Source organism: Heptranchias perlo, chromosome 28 (assembly GCF_035084215.1).
Source record: "Heptranchias perlo isolate sHepPer1 chromosome 28, sHepPer1.hap1, whole genome shotgun sequence".
NCBI classification, from domain to species: domain Eukaryota; kingdom Metazoa; phylum Chordata; class Chondrichthyes; order Hexanchiformes; family Hexanchidae; genus Heptranchias; species Heptranchias perlo.
The window spans coordinates 4,173,115-4,194,817 of NC_090352.1; the positions used below are offsets into that span (position 1 = coordinate 4,173,115).

At 42.8% G+C, this 21,703-nt stretch overlaps 1 protein-coding gene across 4 annotated transcripts in view; it reads right to left on the bottom strand.

Moving 5' to 3' along the window:
* zzef1 (zinc finger, ZZ-type with EF hand domain 1) overlaps positions 1-21,703 on the bottom strand; it is a 212,082-nt gene that overhangs the window by 119,627 nt on the left and 70,752 nt on the right. For all 4 annotated transcript variants that reach the window (XM_068007936.1, XM_068007937.1, XM_068007935.1 and 1 more), the window contains 7 exons: positions 15,013-15,172; positions 10,679-10,800; positions 6,657-6,779; positions 6,345-6,514; positions 4,813-4,894; positions 3,026-3,227; positions 359-513 (listed from right to left, as the gene is read on the bottom strand). In XM_068007936.1, coding sequence (XP_067864037.1) covers positions 359-513; positions 3,026-3,227; positions 4,813-4,894; positions 6,345-6,514; positions 6,657-6,779; positions 10,679-10,800; positions 15,013-15,172 — 1,014 coding nt within the window. The remainder of the gene's footprint in view (positions 1-358; positions 514-3,025; positions 3,228-4,812; positions 4,895-6,344; positions 6,515-6,656; positions 6,780-10,678; positions 10,801-15,012; positions 15,173-21,703) is intronic.

Here is a 21,703-nt window from a genome sequence, read left to right on the forward strand (position 1 = left end):
AAATTGAGCTCAATAAATCTAGTAATTTGTGGAATGCCAACCCTACTTGTTCTGGCCTATGTGACTCCAGTCCCACACAATGAGGTTGACTCTTAATGCCCTCAAAGCAATTAGGGATGGGCAATAAATACTGTCTTGCCAGTGTCGACAAAATCCAAGAATGAAAAAAATATAATTAAAGGACAAGAAGTTGTATAAATATTGAACTATCAAGACAAGTTCAGTAAGAGCAGCAGTCTAAAATTTGTTTGTAGGACTGCGGCTAAAAATTCAGATTCTCACTTTCAACAAAACCCTACTTCAGCCCAGATGCCTGTTCACTTGCAGACCAGCTATAGTACTTTAAATATAAATTTACCAGCTCAGTGTCTGGTGGCGGTGTGCTGTCAAATGTACCCGCTGGACATGGACTTATTCCCGCACAGGTTCCATGTCTTAAGATGGGTTTCCAGAGCTGAGATTCCACAACAGAAGTAACCTTCTCCACGGGTAATTCAACAGTAGGGAGCAATCCTTTACAAAGAAAGATTTGAAAGATAAAAATATATTTATCAACGTTGAATACTTAATTGCTACGTGAAGTGACTCAATTATCAAAGGACGTAAAGAAAGAAAGACTTGCATTTATATAATGCCTTTCATAACCTCAGGCCATCCCAAAGCACTTTACAGCCAATTAAATACTTTTGAAGTGTAGTCACTGTTGTAATGTAGGAAACATGACAGCCAATTTGTGCACAGCAAGGTCCCACAAACAGCAATGAAATAACTGGCTGGCCATCTGTTTTAGGTGCTGGCTGAGGGATAAATGTTGGTGAGGACTCCGGAAGAACTCCCCTGTTCTTCTTTAAACAGTGCTGTGGGATCTTTTAGGTCCACCTGAGAGGGCCGGACGGGGCCTCGGTTTAACGTCTCATCTGAAAGACGGCACCTCTGACAGTACAGCACTGAAGTGTCAGCCTAAATTATGCACTCAAATGCGTGAAGTGGGACTTGAACCCACAGCCTTCTGTCTCGGATGCAAGAGTGCTACCACTCAGCCTTGGCTGACACCTGTACAGCTTCCTGCACAAGTTTATCAGAAGTTTATCAAAAAACTTACTAAAAGATTTCCATGTATAATTCAGACTGACTTATAAAGAGGTAGAGCATCATTTCTAATAACCATTGTTACACCGTTGAAAAAAAAGTTACAATTCTTCTAATCCTTGTTCCCCCCACCCCCCAAAAAGTCCTCATTGCTTCGTCTATCCTTTGCTATGTTTCCTGCTTGAGCCAGAAAGGCACAAAGGCCCTGAAAATCCGCAGGCCCGCTCCGCCGGCAGGAGTCCAGCAGTCTGGGTGCCGTCGACCTCTTCTCCTAACCCTGCCGGATTCTCTGGGATCAGGGGAGGACACCTCATTTAAATCACAATGGCGGACATCTGCGGCACTGTGCACGCAACACAGGCATCCACCGGAGGAAGGGGGTGAGGGTAATGGCGCTGGCCAGCTGCCCACTCGCCAGCCAGCACAATCGGTCATTTGACTGCTCCCACAGGCCTCCATATAAAGGAGCCGAGACTACCCGCTGCCAGGTTTCAATGGGGGTCCAGGCCCAGACCCCTAGGTGGGCTCCGGCCCGGACCCCCAGGTGGGCCCCACCTGTGTGCTAGGTTCATCCCAGTACCTAGGTTGCTGAGAAAAAAGTGGGGTGGGGCAATGAAATTCCAAGGATGGAAATTCCCTCCCACTCTGATTTTTTTTAAATTCGTTCATGGGATGTGGGCATTGCTGGCGAGGCCGGCATTTATTGCCCATTCCTAATTGCCCTTGAGAAGGTGGTGGTGAGCTGCCTTCTTGAACCGCTGCAGTCTGTGTGGTGAAGGTTCTCCCACAGTGCTGTTAGAAAGGGAGTTTCAGGATTTTGACCCAGCAACGATGAAGGAACGGCGATATATTTCCAAGCCAGGATGGTATGTGACTTGGAGGGGAACGTGCAGGTGGTGTTGTTCCCATGTGCCTGCTCCTCTTGTCCTTCTAGGTGGTAGAGGTCGCGGGTTTGGGAGGGGCTGTCGAAGAAGCCTTGGCGAGTTGCTGCAGTGCATCCTGTGGATGGGACACACTGCAGCCACTGTGCGCCGTTGGTGAAGGGAGTGAATGTTTAGGGTGGTGATTGGGGTGCCAATCAAGCGGGCTGCTTTGTCCTGGATGGTGTTGAGCTTCTTGAGTGTTGTTGGAGCTGCACTCATCCAGGCAAGTGGAGAGTATTCCATCACACTCCTGACTTGTGCCTTGTAGATGGTGGAAAGGCTTTGGGGAGTGAGGAAGTGAGTCACTCGCCGCAGAATACCCAGCCTCTGACCTGCTCTCGTAGCCACAGTATTTATAAGGCTGGTCCAGTTAAGTTTCTGGTCAATGGTGACCCCCAGGATGTTGGTGGTGGGGGATTCAGCGATGGTAATGCCGTTGAATGTCAAGGGGAGGTGGTTAGACTCTCTCTTGTTGGAGATGGTCATTGCCTGGCACTTGTCTGGCGCGAATGTTACTTGCCACTCAGCCCAAGCCTGGATGTTGTCCAAGTCTTGCAGCGTGTCATCGGGTCCCGGCCGATTTCTCACCCCCTCCATTCCAATCCACCCTTGGCTGACGTATGCCCAGAGTGTCCCGCTCGGCCTGCAGATTATCAGGGTCTCTGTTAGATGCAGACTTTCTCACCTGCTCCACTCTACTCCCATCAGTAGAGAAGACATATCCTTTTCCTCGAGAAGTTCTCCCATCTTCCTTCTCATCATTTCCTCTCTTCTTCCCCATACCCTCCCCCTGCCGCAAATTATTGGAAAATGTTCCTTCGAAAGCTCAACAAAACTCACCTAACTGAGGAAGAATTTAAAGTTTAATTACCGGATGTGTTTTCTTGCATCATACTCCCGGGTGACCAAATAACAGTGTAAAACTATCCATAGGCGGCGTCTAAGCTCTCGTGAATATGCTAATTTTGAGATCATTCTCACTCAGCTGCTATAAATGGAAAAAAGAATCTTACCGTAGGCCGAGTTTAAAGACAGTGCCCGGGAGGCGAGGCAACCCATTAGTCGAGACACGAGAAGCTGTAGGTCTGCAACCCAAGGTACTCTCACATCAGGCAGGCCATATGCTTTGACCATGAACTTGTATCCCCACTCATTGTTACAGTTGTCAGAGTGGAAGAGAAACTGAAGCCTTGGACCAGATTTAAATGTCACTACCTGCAAACAAAAACGTAAGCAAGAATTTTACACACAACCAGTGCTAGTTTCATTAACCTCTATCACGGAGCTCCTGTTTTCACTATTGAAGGCAGATTGATTCTTGGCAATGAGTAGGATTTTCAAATGAAAAGTTTGCTCTTATGGCAAATTCCAAGAAATCCATCAATTACAGTCATGAAAAATCTGAACTGAATGAACCATATTTTTTTTAAACAAACCAAATATTATATTTTTTAAAAGCATAGGCCTGGTGATAAAAAGTTCCAAGAGTGATCTAGAATCCATCTCAGGACAGCTGTTTGGCAAGAACTCCTGCTTTGACGGAACAGCCTTGCTTTAGGCTACTTTCCTCAGGTACTAGTCATATTTGTGATTATTATTAGCAGTTCCATCCTACGCCTACACTAATGCCCAAAACAAACTTCAGTCATAGCAGTGCAGCTCAGAGCCCCAGAACACCCATCAGTATTGAAACATGCCCAAATCTCATTGTGATTCCCAGACAAAAATCCTAACTAAGCATCATGTTGAGTTTTTAACCCTTTCTTTCTCCTTCCTAATACAAGTGCTGAAGTGACACATTGCGAGAACCCAACTGGATTGAAGGAAGATAAATTTGAAATTACAAGTGGTTTGTAGGGGATGTGTTATGCAGAGAATTTACACTCCCAGGCAGTGTGTGATGAGAGTCTCAGACTGTATGCTATAGCACTGAATGACAGAGCACCAGGATCTTGAACAATCAACTTTCGTCATCTCCAAATATTAATGGATGAAAGCAATCTCAGGACCATTTATATTCGAAGTCTCAAGAGACAATAAATTGCCGAATAACGTTGAGTGAATACTTGGACTCTACTGAACCATGATAGCAATGGCAGATATCTACCTGAATCACAAGACTGTTAGATACTGCTTTAATTCAGTGATGGGACGGGGAAAGGATCTGAACCAGCTGCCACAATCAGAATACATGGCGAGTACAGAATACAAAGATCCCATGTTTGACATGGGTCCCATGAATTATGTGGAAGTCAACAACTTGCATTTATGTCGCACCTTCAACGTACAAAAAAAAACCCCACGGTGTTATGAAATATTTTTTTACGTTCTATAGCATTCTGCCAGATTTAAAAACTCGCATTTATAATAGCACCTTATCACATCAACGCTCTTCAAACAATGAATCATTTTGATGTGCAATCATTCGTGTAGGCAAAGGTGGCAGCCAGTCTGTGCCAGCAGTATCCCACAAACAACAAATGAACACCAGTTATTTTTTTGGTGATGTTGGTTGAGAGATGAATGTCAGGCAGAACATCGAGAACACTCCATACTCTTTTTCCAACTAAGTGCTAAGGGATCTTTAACATCCACCCTTACCAGGCTGATAGGACACAGGTTTAGCATCTCATCCAACCATTGGTTTCTCTGACAATAAAGAACTTTTTCACTACTACACAAAGTCCCGTTCTAGATTATGTGCTAATGTCCCAGTCTGTCCCACGTTCTGACCCAGAGGACAGAGTGCAGATATACAATAGGGTTATAGAGAAACAAAACCTGTTGCCAAATATCTTACCGTAGGCCATTTCTCTGTCCCAACCTTCCCATCGTAACGGACTTTCACTCCTCTAGAGTCTGTAAATTCCAAGTAATCGTACCTTTGAAAAAAAATTAACAAGTGAGCTCTTTGGGAACTGCAGTCTTCAAATCATTTTTTTTTATATATATAGTACTGCTTGGTATTCGATAATTATCCAGGCATTCCACATAATTTATACCACTCATTTGAATAAACTTCTGATTTGGATTATGAGAAGGAAATTATGAGGATAAAAGGCGGATATCACTGCCCTTAAGAGGACAGAGGCAAGTGACCATGATGATTCCAGAATCGGGAATCAAAGATCTGATGAAAAGTCAAGGAAGTTCGGCTCTCTGGAGACTTTGAGGTGCCCCAACTGAGGCTTTCAAAATTATAAAGGCGATTGACAAAGTTGATCCTAAGAGATTAATTCATTGTGGTGAACAGTTAATAGAAGGGGATGCAGTTAAAAATTAAAATGAGAGTAAATCGGGCAGAATAATTATTACACAGAGAGAAGGTCATTGAAGCAGAGGATACAACTGGGTTCAAAAGGAAACTAAATTTCTGGGGAGAGATGGGATTGAGGGACGAGGTGAGGAGGCAAGTAAAGCAGAATGGAGACCAGAAAGGAATCAGCCTTTTTCCTAATAGTCTTTCTATTCCCCTTACTAAAACCTCTCTGTTCTATTGTAAAAGAGGATTGAAGGAACACTGAATGACACTTATGTGCCAGTTTTCCTCTTTTTCTCCCAAAATAAATCACTTCGATCTATTCTGCAGGTACAGCAAGTGATTAGGAAGGCAAATGGAATGTGGTCATTTATTGCAAGGGGAATGGAATATAAAAGTAGAGATGTTTTGCTACAGTTGTACAGGGCATTGGTGAGACCACATCTAGAATATTGTGTGCAGATCTGGTCTCCTTATTTAAGAAAGGACATAATTGCTTTGGAGGCGGTTCAGAGAAGGTTCACTGGACTGATTCCTCGGATGAGGGGGTTATCTTCTGAGGAAAGGTTGGACAAGTTGGGCCTGTATACACTGGAGTTTAGAAGAATGAGAGGTGATCTTATTGAAACATATAAAATCCTGAGGGGATTTGAAGGGATAGATACTGAGAGGACGTTTCCCCTTGTGGGAGAGACTAGAACTAGGGGATACAGTTTAAAAATAAGGGGTCTCCCATTTAAGACGGAGATGAGGAGAAATTTTTTCTCTCAGAGGATCGTGAGTCTGTGAAACTCCCTTCCCCAGAGAGCGGTGGAGGCAGGGTCATTGAATATTTTTAAGGCTGAGTTAGATAGATTCCTGATAAACAAGGGAGTCAAAGGTTATAGTAGGTAGATAGGAAAGTAGGGTTGAGGTCACAATCAAATCAGCCATGATCTTATCAAATGGCAGATCAGGCTCGAGGGGCCGAATGGCCTACTCCTGCTCTTAATTCATATGTTCGTATGTATGTACGTATGTTTGTATTACAGTTAAGATCTCCCAGGAGATTTTTGCTTGAAATTGGACTATACCTTTTTTCTGTTTCACATTTTTCATCAAACTCCACTTCAAAGAATGTTGCACCTGGACAAACAAAGACCGTCGTCTCATGACTATTGTTTTCATAGTTGTGTGTAGACTCCATGCTCCACATCCTGAGAAACACTGGCTCCTCCGATTTCTCCAAGTTCTCACCATCAAGCTATTAATCAGAATTGAAACAATTTACTAAAGCAGGGGCTCTTCGCAACCCCAACAAGCACCTCTACGTGGCATAAGCCGACAGGTCAAAATGCGGATACACACTGGAAAGTTTCAAAAACTTATCAGATACTGGCTACTACCTTGATAAAGTCATCACCAGTTTCACAACAGAGGATCTTCAATGTTTTAGCCAGTGGAGCGAAGGCTTGTAGCAGGGCACAGTGAGGGATGTCCAAACTAGAAAGCTCCAAAAGGAAGATTACCTACAACAAAAAATTGGATGAAACATTATTGAATGATGATGCATATGCAATCTAAATTCATGAGCTGGAACACAATAGATTTAAAAGGACACAGGCCACAGTCATTATATTTGCTGGAATAGGACGATTAAAGGAAATTTTAAAAGTAAGGGAAGCTGTGGCTTGAATTGTTTAGAGCTCACTGAACGCTGGGAAAATGTTGCAGCTTTTAAAATAAGACAGAGCATTATACTGGAACACCTAACCTGCCAGCTTAAGACCCACAGTGAAGAGAAACAGGAGAGTCTATTACACAGGTAGCTGTTCAAGACCATTTAAGAACAAAAGGCAACATAGGCTTGGTCATACCCAATAACATTTATTGGACTTGTTCAATAAGAGTCAGGGTAAAATAATGGAGGGTCAGATATCTGGACTCTCAGGGCACATTTAATAATGTGCCTTAAAAGACAAATAAAATCCGAACTCCTAGCAACTGGGTAGAGGAATCAGAAACTATATTTCATACTGAAAGATGTCAGGCAACACATGCATTGCTTCTAAAGGTAAAATTACAAAGCTAAAAGTATACAACATAAGGTAAATCTTGACCAAAATCATAGAATCTAGATGTAATAGTTGCCTAAACATTGAAAGTATCAACAGAGTGCAAATCAGCACATACTTCAAGAAGTACCTGGATGTGTACCTGAAGTGCTGTGACCTACAAGGCTATGGACCAAGTGCTGGAAAGTGGGATTAGGCACATTTTCAGTCGGCGCGGACACGATGGGCCGAATGGCCTCCTGCTGTGCCATAAATTTTCTATGATTCTATGATTAGCAGTTCCAAAAATATAATATTGGGATGGATGAGCCGATCCATAAAATACAAATCAAAGTAATCAAGGGTTAAGATGGTAGAGGAGTGCAATCAAATCCAAAAAGATTTAGGATGTGCTTGGGGAGTGGGCCACACATTGGCAAATGGCATTTAATTTAGATAAATGTAGTGTCATGCATATTGGTAGGACTAACACAGAATACACGCATCATTTACAGGGAACAATATTAAAAGAGGTTGAGCGACAAAAAGATCTTGGTGTTATTGTGCACAGATTACTAAAGCTTCATGACCAAAGTAGAGAAATGGTAGCTAAAGATAACAAGGTATTGGATTGTATAAAATAAAGGACACCATTTTGACACTGTACAAATCGCTGGTCAGACCACATCTAGAACACTGTGCCCCGTTTTGGCCCTCCCACATGGTGGGTGATTCAGTAGCCTTGGAAAACTTCCAGAGGAGAGCTACAAGAATGATTCCCAGCTTAAAGATCCTCAGCTACTCAGATTGGCTTAAGGACATTGGTCTATTTACTTTAGAGCAGTGTAGAATTAGAAGTGAGCTGATAGAGGTCTATAAAATAATTAAAGGGCTGGATAGGGTCCGTACCGATAGATTATTCCAGTTTACAGGTTGGGGAGGACCAGGGGACACGGGTTTAAACTATGGAAGAGTAGGAATAGACTGGATGTTGGGTGGTTCTTCTTTTCCCAGACAGTAGTGAGCCTCTGGAATGTGTTGTCGGCAGGTATGGTGGGTACTGACTCTCTGCCTTCAAGAGTGAGCTGGATTAGTTCCTGACTGGGACGGAGATCGCATCATATAGAAGGTAAGTGTCTTTATAAATAATACTCGGTCTGTGTGATCTCCTGGACTGGTTTTGATCGCCTGAAGGGGTCAGAGAGGAATTTTACAGAGTATTTGTGCCCTTATTGGCCCTGGTTTTTTTGCCTCTCCCAGGAGATTACATGGCTGCTACATGCTGCCCCTTGGCAACATAATCCGAAAGCACATCTGGTTCTACATGTCCGCTGCTGACACCCAGCTCGATCTCACCACCACCTCTCTCGATCCCTTAACTGCCTCTAATTTGTCACACTGCTGGTCAGACATCCAGTATAGGAGGAGCAGAAATTTCCCCAAACTAAATATTGGGAAGGCTGAAGCCATTGTCTTCATCCCCGGCCAAAACTCTGTTCCCCAGCCACCAACTCCATCCCTCTCCCTGGCCACTGTAAGGTTGAACCAGACCGTACGCAATCTTGGTGTCCTATTTGACCCTGAGCTGAGCTTCCGACCCCACATCCTCTCCATCACAGTGAACACCTACTTCCACCTACGTGACATCACCCATCTCCGCCCCTGCCTCAGCTCATATGCTGCTAAAACCCTCATCCACACATCTGTCACCTCTAGACTTGACTATTCCAATGCTCTCCTGGCTGGCCACCCACCTTGTACCCTCCATAAACTTGAGCTCATCCAAAACTCTGCTGTCCGTATCTAACTCGCACCGAATCCCGTTCACCCTTTAGCTCTGTTCTCGCTGACCTACATTGGCTCCCAGTCCGGTAACGCCTCGATTTTAAAATTCTCAACCTTGTTTTCAAATCTCTCCATGGCCTCACCCCTCCCATTCTCTGTAACCTTATCCAGCCCAACAACCTCCGAGATCTCTGTACTCCTACAATTCTGCCCTTTTACACATCCCTGAATTTTATCACTCCACCACTGGGGGCCATGCATTCAGCTGGCTAGGCCCTAAGCTTTGGAATTCCCTCCCTAAACCACTCCTCCTCTCTACCTCTGTCTCCTCCTTTAAGACGCTCCTTAAAATCTACCTCTTCAACCAAGCTTTTGGTCACCTGTCCTAACATCAACTGCGAACGGTCTGGTTCAGCCTTAGACAGTGGCCAATTTTACCACATTAAAGGCACTATATAAATGCAAATTATTGTTGTTGTTCTTACTTATAAGTTTACATGTAATTCCCCAAGATAATGGGATTCAAAGGCATTTATTGGCTTTCATAGAAATTAAGCATACAATGATAACTATTATTAACAATTTCACATCTACTTAATAACATCAATGTTAGGAGAAAAAAGAAATGTGATTGGGTTCAGAAACAATTGAAATATTTAAAATAATTAAGGGAGTGGTAATGTGAATATGAAGACGTATTCCAACATATCCAGATCCCAAACAGTTTACCAATGCACATTTGCCTTTCATTCCTGAATTAAGGCATTGCAATGCTCCAAAACAAGGTTAAGTTTAGACTCTTCAATCAGCGTCTGATGGGCCCTGAGGTAAAGCTAAACTTTTTGTGAGGAAAATTAGGCATGTTTGATAAATTTCTGATTACTATGTTCAATTTTATTTTAAATCTTAAAGCTTTGAAAGATGAGTTTTGAGTGCATGTGTGTAAATGCACATAGTGTGGCAAATAAGGTTGGTGAGCCTCAGGCTCAATTGGGACTATGATATAGTGGCAGTATTTTGCTATACTAGGTGAGAATCTATTCCATAGGTTGATTCTAAAATTGGAAGTTATTTCTTGTGCGTGTCTCGTGCCTGTGCCGGCTCTTTGAAAGAGCGATCCAAATAGTCCCACTCTCCTGATCTTTCCCTATAGCCCTGTAAATTTTTCCTTGATGTTTATATATCTAACCAAATTCTCATTTAATCTTAATGTTGAGACTTAATGCATTTTGCTAATGAATTGTAGATATCAGCGAGCTTGTGTGCGCATAATAATTTTTCTTTCATGTACAATATAAAACCACCAATGGTACACTGTTAAATAAATTAACCTATAACTCCAGTCCAGTTAAAAACAAACTGCAAATGCTGGAAATGGAAAAAAAAAGACAGAAAATGCTGGAAACTCACAGAAGGTCCATTAATCCATCTTTTGCACTTTATAAATTCACACAAGTGGTACAGAAATAATTTTGCAACAAATATTTTCTTGTAGTGTTAGCATATCAGTATTTTCAAATTGTTAAAAAAGCATTTCATTAAAATGTGTTTTTAAAAGGAACAAACATTGTGTTCTTTGACTTACGTACCAGTTGTCTAGTTGCCATCGCAAGAAAGGAGTCATTCAGGCTTGCCATGATCTTATTCCCACTACATTTCAACAACAGGAAATCCAGGACATTAGACGCACTGGAGATGTGGCGTTTGACATCTGTTGAGCAATATTATGGTCAATAATAAAGAAATGCTAATCAGTCATCATAGAAAGTTACGGCACAGGAGGCCGCCATTCGGCCCATCGTGTCTGTGCCGGCCGAAAAAGAACTATCCAGCTTAATCCCACTTTCCATAGTCCTGGTCCATAGCCCTGTAGGTTACGGCACTTCAAGTGTACATCCAAGTACTTTTTAAATTAGTTGACAGTTTCCGCCTCTACCACCGTTTCGGGCAGTGAGTTCCAGACCCCATCACCCTCTGGGTGAAAAAATTTCTCCTCAGCTCCCCTCTAATCCTTCCACTAATTACTTGAAATCTATGCCCCCTGGTGACTGACCCCTCTGTTAGGTCCTCCCTATCCACTTCCAGTCTGGGGCATTCTCTAGAATGCAGGTGAAAGTTTCAGCAGTAAAGTCAGTTCCACGAAGATCATGCAAGCTTGGTAAAAGCCTAACCTGTCCAATACAGAACGCCTGAGTAATGTAATACTACTTAGCACATTAGTCTGAAAAGCGACACATCCCATGATTAAATGTGTTAATGGTTATATTCGTAGTAATATTCACTGAACTGCTTTAAAACATTGCATACATTAACATCACAGCTCATTCTTCAAAACCGTCCACTTTGTCGGTAGATTTTTTTCCTTCTTGCTGAAATAACATCAATAAAGTTACATTACTAATCAGAAAATAGAGTAATTTATTGATAACTAGTACTTACACTGAAGAGTTTAGTAGCACTGAACAGTCAACATAATTATTTACAAATAAAAAGATGTTCATCCCACCCATAAAAAAGCTGTAAATAGGAGTGAATCACCCAACTGAATCCAATAAAGATGGCAAATTAGGTAAGAAGTAGATGCTACCGGACGTTTTAATCAACGGATCTAAATAATGCTGAAATTCATAGTACACAGTATTTCCTTTTCTCAATTAGAAAGAACTTGCATTTATGGAAGGAAGGAAGGAAGGAAGGCAGGCCTCGTCATATCCTCGAGACATTGCAAGGTGCTTCAGATCAATTCATTATTTTTGAAGTGCAGTTACAGTGCCAGATTCCAGGGTGTGCATGAAGTGAATGGCCAGTTCAACGATTTTTGCTGAAGTTGGTTGGTCAGGGCCCCAGGGGAACTCCCCACTCTTCTTCAAGAAGTGCCATGGGATAATTTACATCTGCCAGAATCACCAAAAGAGCTCATACAAAATTTAGCAATTCTGACAGTGCAGCGCTCCCTCAGTACTGCACTGAAGTGCCAGCCTAGATTACTTGCTCAAGTCCTGGAGTGGGGCTTGAACCCACAACCTCCTGACTTACTGGTAAGGGTGCTACTCACTGAGCCAAGTTGAGTCTTCAACATTAATTTACCAATTCACTAGATCTGAATAGAGACTCAATTAAGTGAAGCTTCGAACGCTAGAATCCAACTGAAAATTCTCTTAATGTTAGAGGTGCCGTCTTTCAGATGAGACGTTAAACCAAGGCCCCGTCTGCCTTCTCAGGTGAACGTAAAAGATCCCATGGCACTATTTCGAAGAAAAACAGGGGAGTTCTCCCAGTGTTGTGGCCAATATTTATACCTCAACCAACATCACTACAACAGATTATCTGGTCATTTATCTCATTGCTGTTTGTGGGGCCATATTGTGCACAAATTGACTGCCATGTTTCCCTACATTACAACAGTGACTACACTTGGCTGTAAACCACTTTGGGACATCCTGAGGTCAGAAAAAGTGCTTTATAATACAAGCTCGTTCTTTCTTCTTAACGAAAGTTGATTCTGCTGTAAAATCTAACCATGATGTGGAGATGCCGGTGATGGACTGGGGTTGACAATTGTAAACAATTTTACAACACCAAGTTATAGTCCAGCAATTTTATTTTAAATTCACAAGCTTTCGGAGGCTTCCTCCTTCCTCAGGTGAACGAAATGAAATCCTCGAAATGAAATCGCATTTATAATTCACAGAACAATGCTTGGTGATTACAGACAGTTTTTTCAACTGCCCGTTGCCAAGGCAATCAGTGTGCAGACAGACAGGTGTTACCTGCAAGGTCTCAGAATATACAAATCACCAAAAAAAAACAACAAACAAAAAAAGAGATAGAGAGGTAGAAACATAGAAAAGACAACAACTGACCCGTTATATTAAAAACAGATAACATTTGTTCGCTGGTGGGGTAACGTGTAGCGTGACATGAACCCAAGATCCCGGTTGAGGCCGTCCTCATGGGTGCGGAACTTGGCTATCAATTTCTGCTCGACGATTTTGCGTTGTCGTGTGTCTCGAAGGCCGCCTTGGAGTACGCTTACCCGAAGGTCGGTGGATGAATGTCCATGACTGCTGAAGTGTTCCCCGACTGGGAGGGAACCCTCCTGTTTGGCGATTGTTGCGCGGTGTCCGTTCATCCGTTGTCGCAGCGTCTGATTCTGAGGAGTAGTCCATGGTGAGCTCAGAATCAGTTTCTTTCTTGGACACACGAATCTCCATCAAAGACTGGCACCTCAGCACCTCACTCTACCGCAAGCCCACAGACAACCTCACGATGCTCCACTTTTCCAGCTTCCACCCTAACCACGTCAAAGAGGCCATCCCCTATGGACAGGCCCTGCGAATACACAGGGTCTGCTCAGACGAGGAGGAACGTGATGGACACCTACAGACGCTGAAAGACGCCCTAGTAAGAACGGGATATGACGCTCGACTCATCGATTGACAGTTCCGACGGGCCACAGCAAAAAATCGCATAGACCTCCTCAGGAGACTAACACGGGACGCAACCAACAGAGTATCCTTTGTCGTCCAGTACTTCCCCGGAGAGGAGAAACTACGCCATGTTCTCCGCAGCCTTCAACATGTCATCAATGACGACGAACACCTCGCTATGGCCATCCCCACACCTCCACTACTCGCCTTTAAACAGCCACCCAACCTCAAACAGACCATCGTTCACAGCAAATTACCTAGCTTTCAAGAGAACAGCGTCCACGACACCACACAACCCTGCCACGGTAACCTCTGCAAGACATGCCAGATCATCGACACAGATACCACCATCACACGAGAGGACACCACCCACCAGGTGCATGGTTCATACTCCTGTGACTCGGCCAACGTTGTCTACCTCATACGTTGCAGGAAAGGATGCCCCAGAGCATGGTACATTGGCGAGACCATGCAGACGCTGCGACAACGGATGAACGGACACCGCGCAACAATCGCCAAACAGGAGGGTTCCCTCCCAGTCGGGGAACACTTCAGCAGTCATGGACATTCATCCACCGACCTTCGGGTAAGCGTACTCCAAGGCGGCCTTCGAGACACACGACAACGCAAAATCGTCGAGCAGAAATTGATAGCCAAGTTCCGCACCCATGAGGACGGCCTCAACCGGGATCTTGGGTTCATGTCACGCTACACGTTACCCCACCAGCGAACAAATGTTATCTGTTTTTAATATAACGGGTCAGTTGCTGTCTTTTCTATGTTTCTACCTCTCTATCTCTTTTTTTTTGTTTGTTGTTTTTTTTTTGGTGATTTGTATATTCTGAGACCTTGCAGGTAACACCTGTCTGTCTGCACACTGATTGCCTTGGCAACGGGCAGTTGAAAAAACTGTCTGTAATCACCAAGCATTGTTCTGTGAATTATAAATGCGATTTCATTTCGAGGATTTCATTTCGTTCACCTGAGGAAGGAGGAAGCCTCCGAAAGCTTGTGAATTTAAAATAAAATTGCTGGACTATAACTTGGTGTTGTAAAATTGTTTACAATTGTAAAATCTAACAAAAGAGCTATGATAGGGTTTGTGGTGAGGGTAAAGTGTTACTGTAAGTAAGCCCAGATTGACTGATCAAAATATGCTAGTAGTTAATGATTTTAGTGATGTTTATTGAATTGAAATTTTTACTCTACATTTGGGACCAAAGACCAACTTTTTCACTGCATCTGAAGTTAACTATCAACTCTAGTACATTCAAATCAAGAAATATCATAGATAGCCACAATGTACAGGCAATTTCACAAACACTGCTCAAAGAACTTGTAATATGTACATATCTAGTTCAAATTTACAGTAGGCAATCAATTGGATGGTGATCTCTTTGTCCTTGTATAGTTTTTTTAATGCCATTTCCATTTCAACTTAGGCCTAAGTGAATGATAAAGAGTAGTTAAGAGAGTAAACCTGTGGTACATACAGTTAAGGAGTATTTCTCTTGCATGACGGAGAGACAAGACATCGTTCCCCTTCAGCTGCAGGTAACACCAGGAAAGGAGGTGCCCCTGCAACGCCCAGAGCAGATTGACGAGAACTGCTTCATTCTTCCCAATCGAGCTGTTTGCAACCATCAACTCGCACTGAAAGCAACAAGCACAAAAAAACCTTCAGCTCGTGTGCATTTTAAACCAAGCTGCTTCCATATTGCACCAAGACTCACCCCAGTAGCACCAACTCCTGATGAAAGGGTCTCAGCAGCCAACTGCAACCTGGAAGTAAACATACCAGAACTTGCTGAGGCTGGTGGCCGGGGAGACCCAGTAGAAATGGGTTTTCCCCGTTGCTGGCCTGAGCAATTCCTGGCAGCAAGGCCCCGGGAGCAGGCGCCAATTGCAAGGGCCTTAGTCTCATAAAAACAGCAAGAGTGGGACAACAAAACAAAGTACAGAAATTCTGACCACTCATGCAAAACTTTCATAAACTTCAGAGGTGTTCTGTAAATAATTAAAGCAATTTGCACTATAATATTTGCAACCCACCCCATTTCTGAAAGGAGCCTGGAGTCTAATCAAATTTAAAAAGCAACATGACCCTGTTCCTCATTAAATCAATCATTCAGGTTTGCATGGCACCAACTACAGCTTTACAGATAGTTCTTCATGCCTGATGCTTTTCTGAAATTATAGACACTTTTTCATGATGCAGCTACAAGTGTGAATGTACACCTTTTGAGTACACATACACAAACAAATTAAACTACATATGAAATTATGGTGCATTCATCTTCCTGAATACAAAATTGGATTGACGACAGAAGATAGAGGGTGGTTGTAGGGTTGTGTTTCAAACTGGAGGCCTGTGACCAGCGGTGTGCCTCAGGGATCGGTGCTGGGTCCGCTGTTATTTGTTATTTATATTAATGATTTGGATGAGAATTTAGGAGGCATGGTTAGTAAGTTTGCAGATGACACCAAGGTTGGTGGCATTGTGGACAGTGAAGAAGGTTATCTAGGATTGCAACGGGATCTTGATAAATTGGGCCAGTGGGCCGATGAATGGCAGATGGAGTTTAATTTAGATAAATGTGAGGTGATGCATTTTGGTAGATCGAATCGGGCCAGGACCTACTCCGTTAATGGTAGGGCGTTGGGGAGAGTTATAGAACAAAGAGATCTAGGAGTACAGGTTCATAGCTCCTTGAAAGTGGAGTCACAGGTGAATAGGGTGGTGAAGAAGGCATTCAGCATGCTTGGTTTCATTGGTCAGAACATTGAATACAGGAGTTGGGATGTCTTATTGAAGTTGTACAAGACATTAGTAAGGCCACACTTGGAGTACTGTGTACAGTTCTGGTCACCCTATTATAGAAAGGATATTATTAAACTAGAAAGAGTGCAGAAAAGATTTACTAGGGTGCTACCGGGACTTGATGGTTTGACTTATAGGGAGAGGTTGGATAGACTGAGGCTTTTTCCCCTGGAGAGTAGGAGGTTAAGGGGTGATCTTATAGAAGTCTATAAAATAATGAGGGGCATAGGTAAGGTAGATAGTCAAAATCTTTTCCCAAAGGTAGGGGAGTCTATAACGAGGGGGCATAGATTTAAGGTGAGAGGGGAGAGATACAAAAGGGTCCAGAGGGGCAATTTTTTCACTCGAAGGGTGTTGAGTGTCTGGAACGAGCTGCCAGAGGCAGTAGTAGAGGCGGGTACAATTTTGTCTTTTAAAAAACATTTGGACAGTTACATGGGTAAGATGGGTATAGAGGGATATGGGCCAAGTGCAGGCAACTGGGACTAGCTTAGTGGTATAAACTGGGCGACATGGACATGTTGGGCCGAAGGGCCTGTTTCCATGTTGTAAACTTCTATGATTCTATGAATACGACCCCAGATCCCATCAGCAAATCTTCCCATGATGGAATTATGGCAGAGCAGCAATTTTTCCTTTTATGGAGAAACTCAGAGTTGAACTCTATCCAATACAAAATCAGATACGGAAATAACGCAAAGAAAAACCTGCCCAAAAGGAGAATGCACCATGAGCCAGATTTTGCTTTAGCAGGGCATTTAACAGCATCTGCCGTTAGTTAGACTTGCCCCCGCACCCTTCAGCTCAAAACATTTTTGCCCACTAAGCTGCTGAAAGTGTGAGCTGATAATAGGGCAGCGAGGGAAACAGGGCATCTGGGACCTGAGTGAACGGGGCAAGCAACTGGGTATCTCCTTAAACAATCAGATTGAAGGATTGGGAAATAAACTGCAGAAGGACTGAGAAGGAAGTGTAAATTAGAGTGGGTGAATTCAATGTCAAATCAGGTACAGAAAGAGAAATAAAGAAAGGGAAAGAAAGATTGGATTAAGAGAGAAAAAAATGACAGAAGTAAAAAAGGTGTAAATATTTTAAATTTGACATTTATTAAATCTCCAACAATTAAAACCTGAAAGAATGAGACTCCACAATTGTAATAGTTAATTTTCAGTGCCAAAGAGGTTGATTGGCAGTAATTAACAATCATCACATCGTTAAAAGGGCACTTGCGCTTGAAATGACAAGTCTTAACTTTCAGTGGCCAGTTTAATTCGTATGTACTGTGCAAATACTGCAGCTTCACACCATTCCATGCCCGTCAATGGTGAGGCAGACAGCAAGATGCCGTTTTCGAGACGCTAACGAGGGAGTGGCACAATTCGGACAGCAACTTTTGGATATTGGCATTTAACCACGCATCTACTCCTTGCCTGAAGTTGCTGTACCGTTTATGTATGAATAACGGTGAGCATCATTAGCCTCACCGTTACTCTGACAGCAAAATCTGACCCCGTCAATATCCAGTACTAATCAACAAAACCATTTAAACAAATTAATACACTGGAGCCTGCCTTTCAAAAGGGCTGTATGAAAAAATATAATCTCTCCAAATAAAAATGTTTTAAATAATGTTTTATCCACAGGGTACCAAAAATACTACCACCTACCAGAGAACTGCTTATGTTGCAATCGCACATTAGGTTTGGCATTTAAATAGAAAGTTTTGTTGCTACTAATTACTGCACATTTTAAAGCAGCTTTCATGCAAAATTTTATTTTAGGGAGTTCTTCTTAAAATAAAGCCTTATTTTATAGTGTCATAGTAGGCACAGCACAAGAGGAGGCAATTCGGCCCATCATGCCTGTGCTGGATCTTTGAAAGAGCGATCCAATTAGTCCCATTCCCCTGTTCTTTCCCCATGGCCCTGTAAATGTTAACCCCATCAAGTATTTTACCAATTTCCTTTTGAAATTTACTACTGAATCTGCTTCCACCACCCTTTGAGGCAGCGCATTCCAGATCATTACAACTCGCTGCGTAAATAAACGTTTCCTCTTGTCGCCTCTGGCTCTGCCGATCACCTTAATTCTGTGTCCTCTGGTTGCCGACCCTTCTGCCACTGGAAACAATTTCTCCTTATTTATCCTGTCAAAACCGTTCATGATTTTGAACACCTCTCGCAAGTTTCCCCTTAACCCTTCTCTGTTCTAAAGAGGCCATAATAACATAAGAAATAGGAGCAGGAGTAGGCCATACAGCCCCTTGAGCCTGCTCCACCATTCAATAAGATCATGGCCGATCTTCTACCTCAATTCCACTTTCCCGCCCTATCCCCATGTCCCTTGATTCCCTTAGTGTCCAAAAATCTATCGATCTGTCTTGAATATACTCAGCCACTGAGCATCCACAACCCTCCGGGGTAGAGAATTCCAAAGATTCACAACCCTCAGTGAAGAAAATTTTCCTCATCTCGGTCCTAAATGGCCGACCCCTTATCTTAAGACGATGTCCCCTAGTTCTAGACCCTCCAGCCCGGGGAAACAGCCTCTCCCCTGTCAAGCCTGCTAAGGATTTTATACGTTTCAATGAAATCACCACTCATTCTTCTAAACTCGAGAATATAGACCCATTCTACTCAATCTCTTCTCATATTCCAGGAATCAATCTAGTGAAGCTTTGTTGCAACCCCTCTAAGGCAAGTATATCCTGCCTTAGGTAAAGAGACCAAAACTGTACACAGTGCTCCAGGTGTGGTCTCACCAGAGCCCTATATAATTGCAGCAAGACCTCCTTAGGCTTATACACCAACCCCCTTGCGGGCACACCATTTGCCTTCCTAATTGCTTGCTGTACCTGCATGTTAACTTTCTGTGATTCATATACAAAGACAGCCAAATCCCTCTGACTACCAACATTTCTTAGTCTCTCACCTTTTTAAAAAAAAAAATTCTGCTTTTCTATTCTATTCCTACCAAAGTGGATAATTTCACATTTCCCCACATTATACTCCATCTGCCACCTTCTCACTCACTCACTGAACCTGTCTATATCCCTTTACAGCCTCTTTGCATCCTCCTCACAGCTTATTTTCCCACCTAGCTTTGTAGCGTCAGCAAACTTAGATACATTATACTCGGTCCCGTCATCTAAGTCATTAATATAGATTGTAAACAGCTGAGGCTCAAGCCTTGCGGCACCCCACTAGTTACAGCCTGCCAACCTGAAAACGGCCCGTTTATTCCTACTCTCTCTTTTCTATCTATTAACAAATCCCCAATCCATGCAAATATATTATCCCCAATCCCATCAGCCTTAATCTTGTGCAACAACTGCTTGTGTGGCACTTTATCGAGTGCCCCCAACCTCAGCTTCTCCAGTCTCTCCACATAACTGAAGTCCCTCATCCCTCATCTGCACCCTCTCTAAGGCCTTGTCATCCTTCCTAAATTGTGTTGCCCAGAATTGAACACAATACTCCAGCTGAGGTTTAGACCAGTGTTTTATAAAGGTTTAGCATAAATTCCTTGCTTTTGTACTCTTATGCCTCTATTAATAAAGCGCAGGATCCCATCTGCTTTCTTAAAAGCCTTTTCAACTTGTCCAGCTACCTTGAAAGATTTGTGCACAGACACCCCCAGGTCTCTCTGTTCCTGCACACTCTTTAAAATTGTACCTTTAGTTTATATTGCCTCTCCTCATTCTTACCACCAAAAGGTATCACTTCACACTTCTCTGCATTAAATTTCATCTGCCATGTGTCCGCCCATTTCACCAGTCTGTCTATGTCCTTCTGAAGTTTGTTACTATCCTCCACATTGTTTACTACATTTCAGAGTTTCATGTCATCTGCAAACTTTGAAATTGTACCCTCTATACCCAAGTCCAGGTAATTATTATATATCAAATAGAGCAGTGTCCTAATGTTGACCCCTGGGGAACATCACTGTATACTTCCCTCCAGTCTGAAAAACAACCGTTTACCACTACTCTCTGCTTTCTGTCCGTTAAATCAATTTTGTATCCACGCTACCACTGTCCCTTTAATCCCATGGGTTTTAATTTTGCTAACAAGTCTTATCAAATGCCTTTTGAAAGTCCACATACACAATATCAACCGCACTACCCTCATCCACCCTCTCCGTTACTTCATCAAAGAACTCAATCAAGTTAGTCAAACACAATTTTCCATTAACAAATCCGTGCTGACTTTCATTTATTAGCCCATCATTTTCCAAGTACCAATTTATTTTGTCCCAGATTATTGTCTCTAAAAGTTTCCCCACCACCATTAGGCTGACTGGCCTGTAATTGCCAGGTTTATCCCTCTCCCCCTTTTTTGAACAGGGGTGTAACATTTGCAATCCTCTAGTCCTCCGGCACCACCCCCATATCTAAGGAGGATTGGAAGATTGTGGCCAGAGCCTCCGCAATTTCCACCCTTACTTCCCTCAGTAACCGAGGATGCATCCCATCCGGACTGGGTGACTTTTCTACTTTGAGTACTGCCAATCTTTTAAGTACCTCCTCTTTATCTATTTTTATCCTATCCAATATCGCTACTACCTCCTCCTTTACTGCTACAATGGCAGCATCCTCTTCTCCAGTGAAGATGGATGCAAAGTGATCATTTAGTACCTCAGCCATGCCCTCTGTCTCCACAAGATGATTTTTTTTTTGTCCCTTATCGGTCTTTGAAATAAAAGACTTTTATTTTAGCTGCTAATCTAGTCTCATACTCTTCCTTTGCCCCTCTTACTCCTTTTTTTTTTTAAGATCACCTCTGTATTTTCTTTATTCAGGCAGTTCTCTACTGTATTATGAACCTTACATTCATTATATGCCTCCTTTTTCTGTTTCAATTTACTCTCTTATACCCTTAGTCATCCAGGAAGCTCCAGCTTTGGATGCCTTTCCTTTTCCCCCACATAGGAATGTGTCTACTCTGTACCCGAACCAACTCCTCCTTGAAGGCCTCCCATTGTTCAATTACTATTTTGTCCACCAATTTTTGATTCCAATCCACCTGGGCAGGACACTTTTTTAAACTCAACTGAAATTAACCCTCCTCCAGTTAAGTATTTTCACATTTGATTGTTCCTAGGCCTTTTCCATAACTATTCTAAACCTGATGATATTTTGATCACTGTTCCCCCAATACTCCCCCACTGAAACATGCTCCACTTGCCCCTACTTCATTCCCCAGAACTAGATCCAGCACTGTTTCCTTTCTCATTGGGCTGGAAACATAAATGTTCCAGAAAGTTCTCAAACACATTTCAGGAATTCCTCCCCCTCTTTGCCTTTTACACTGTTACTGTCCCAGCCTACATAGGGATAACCGAAGTCCCCCATTATCACTACT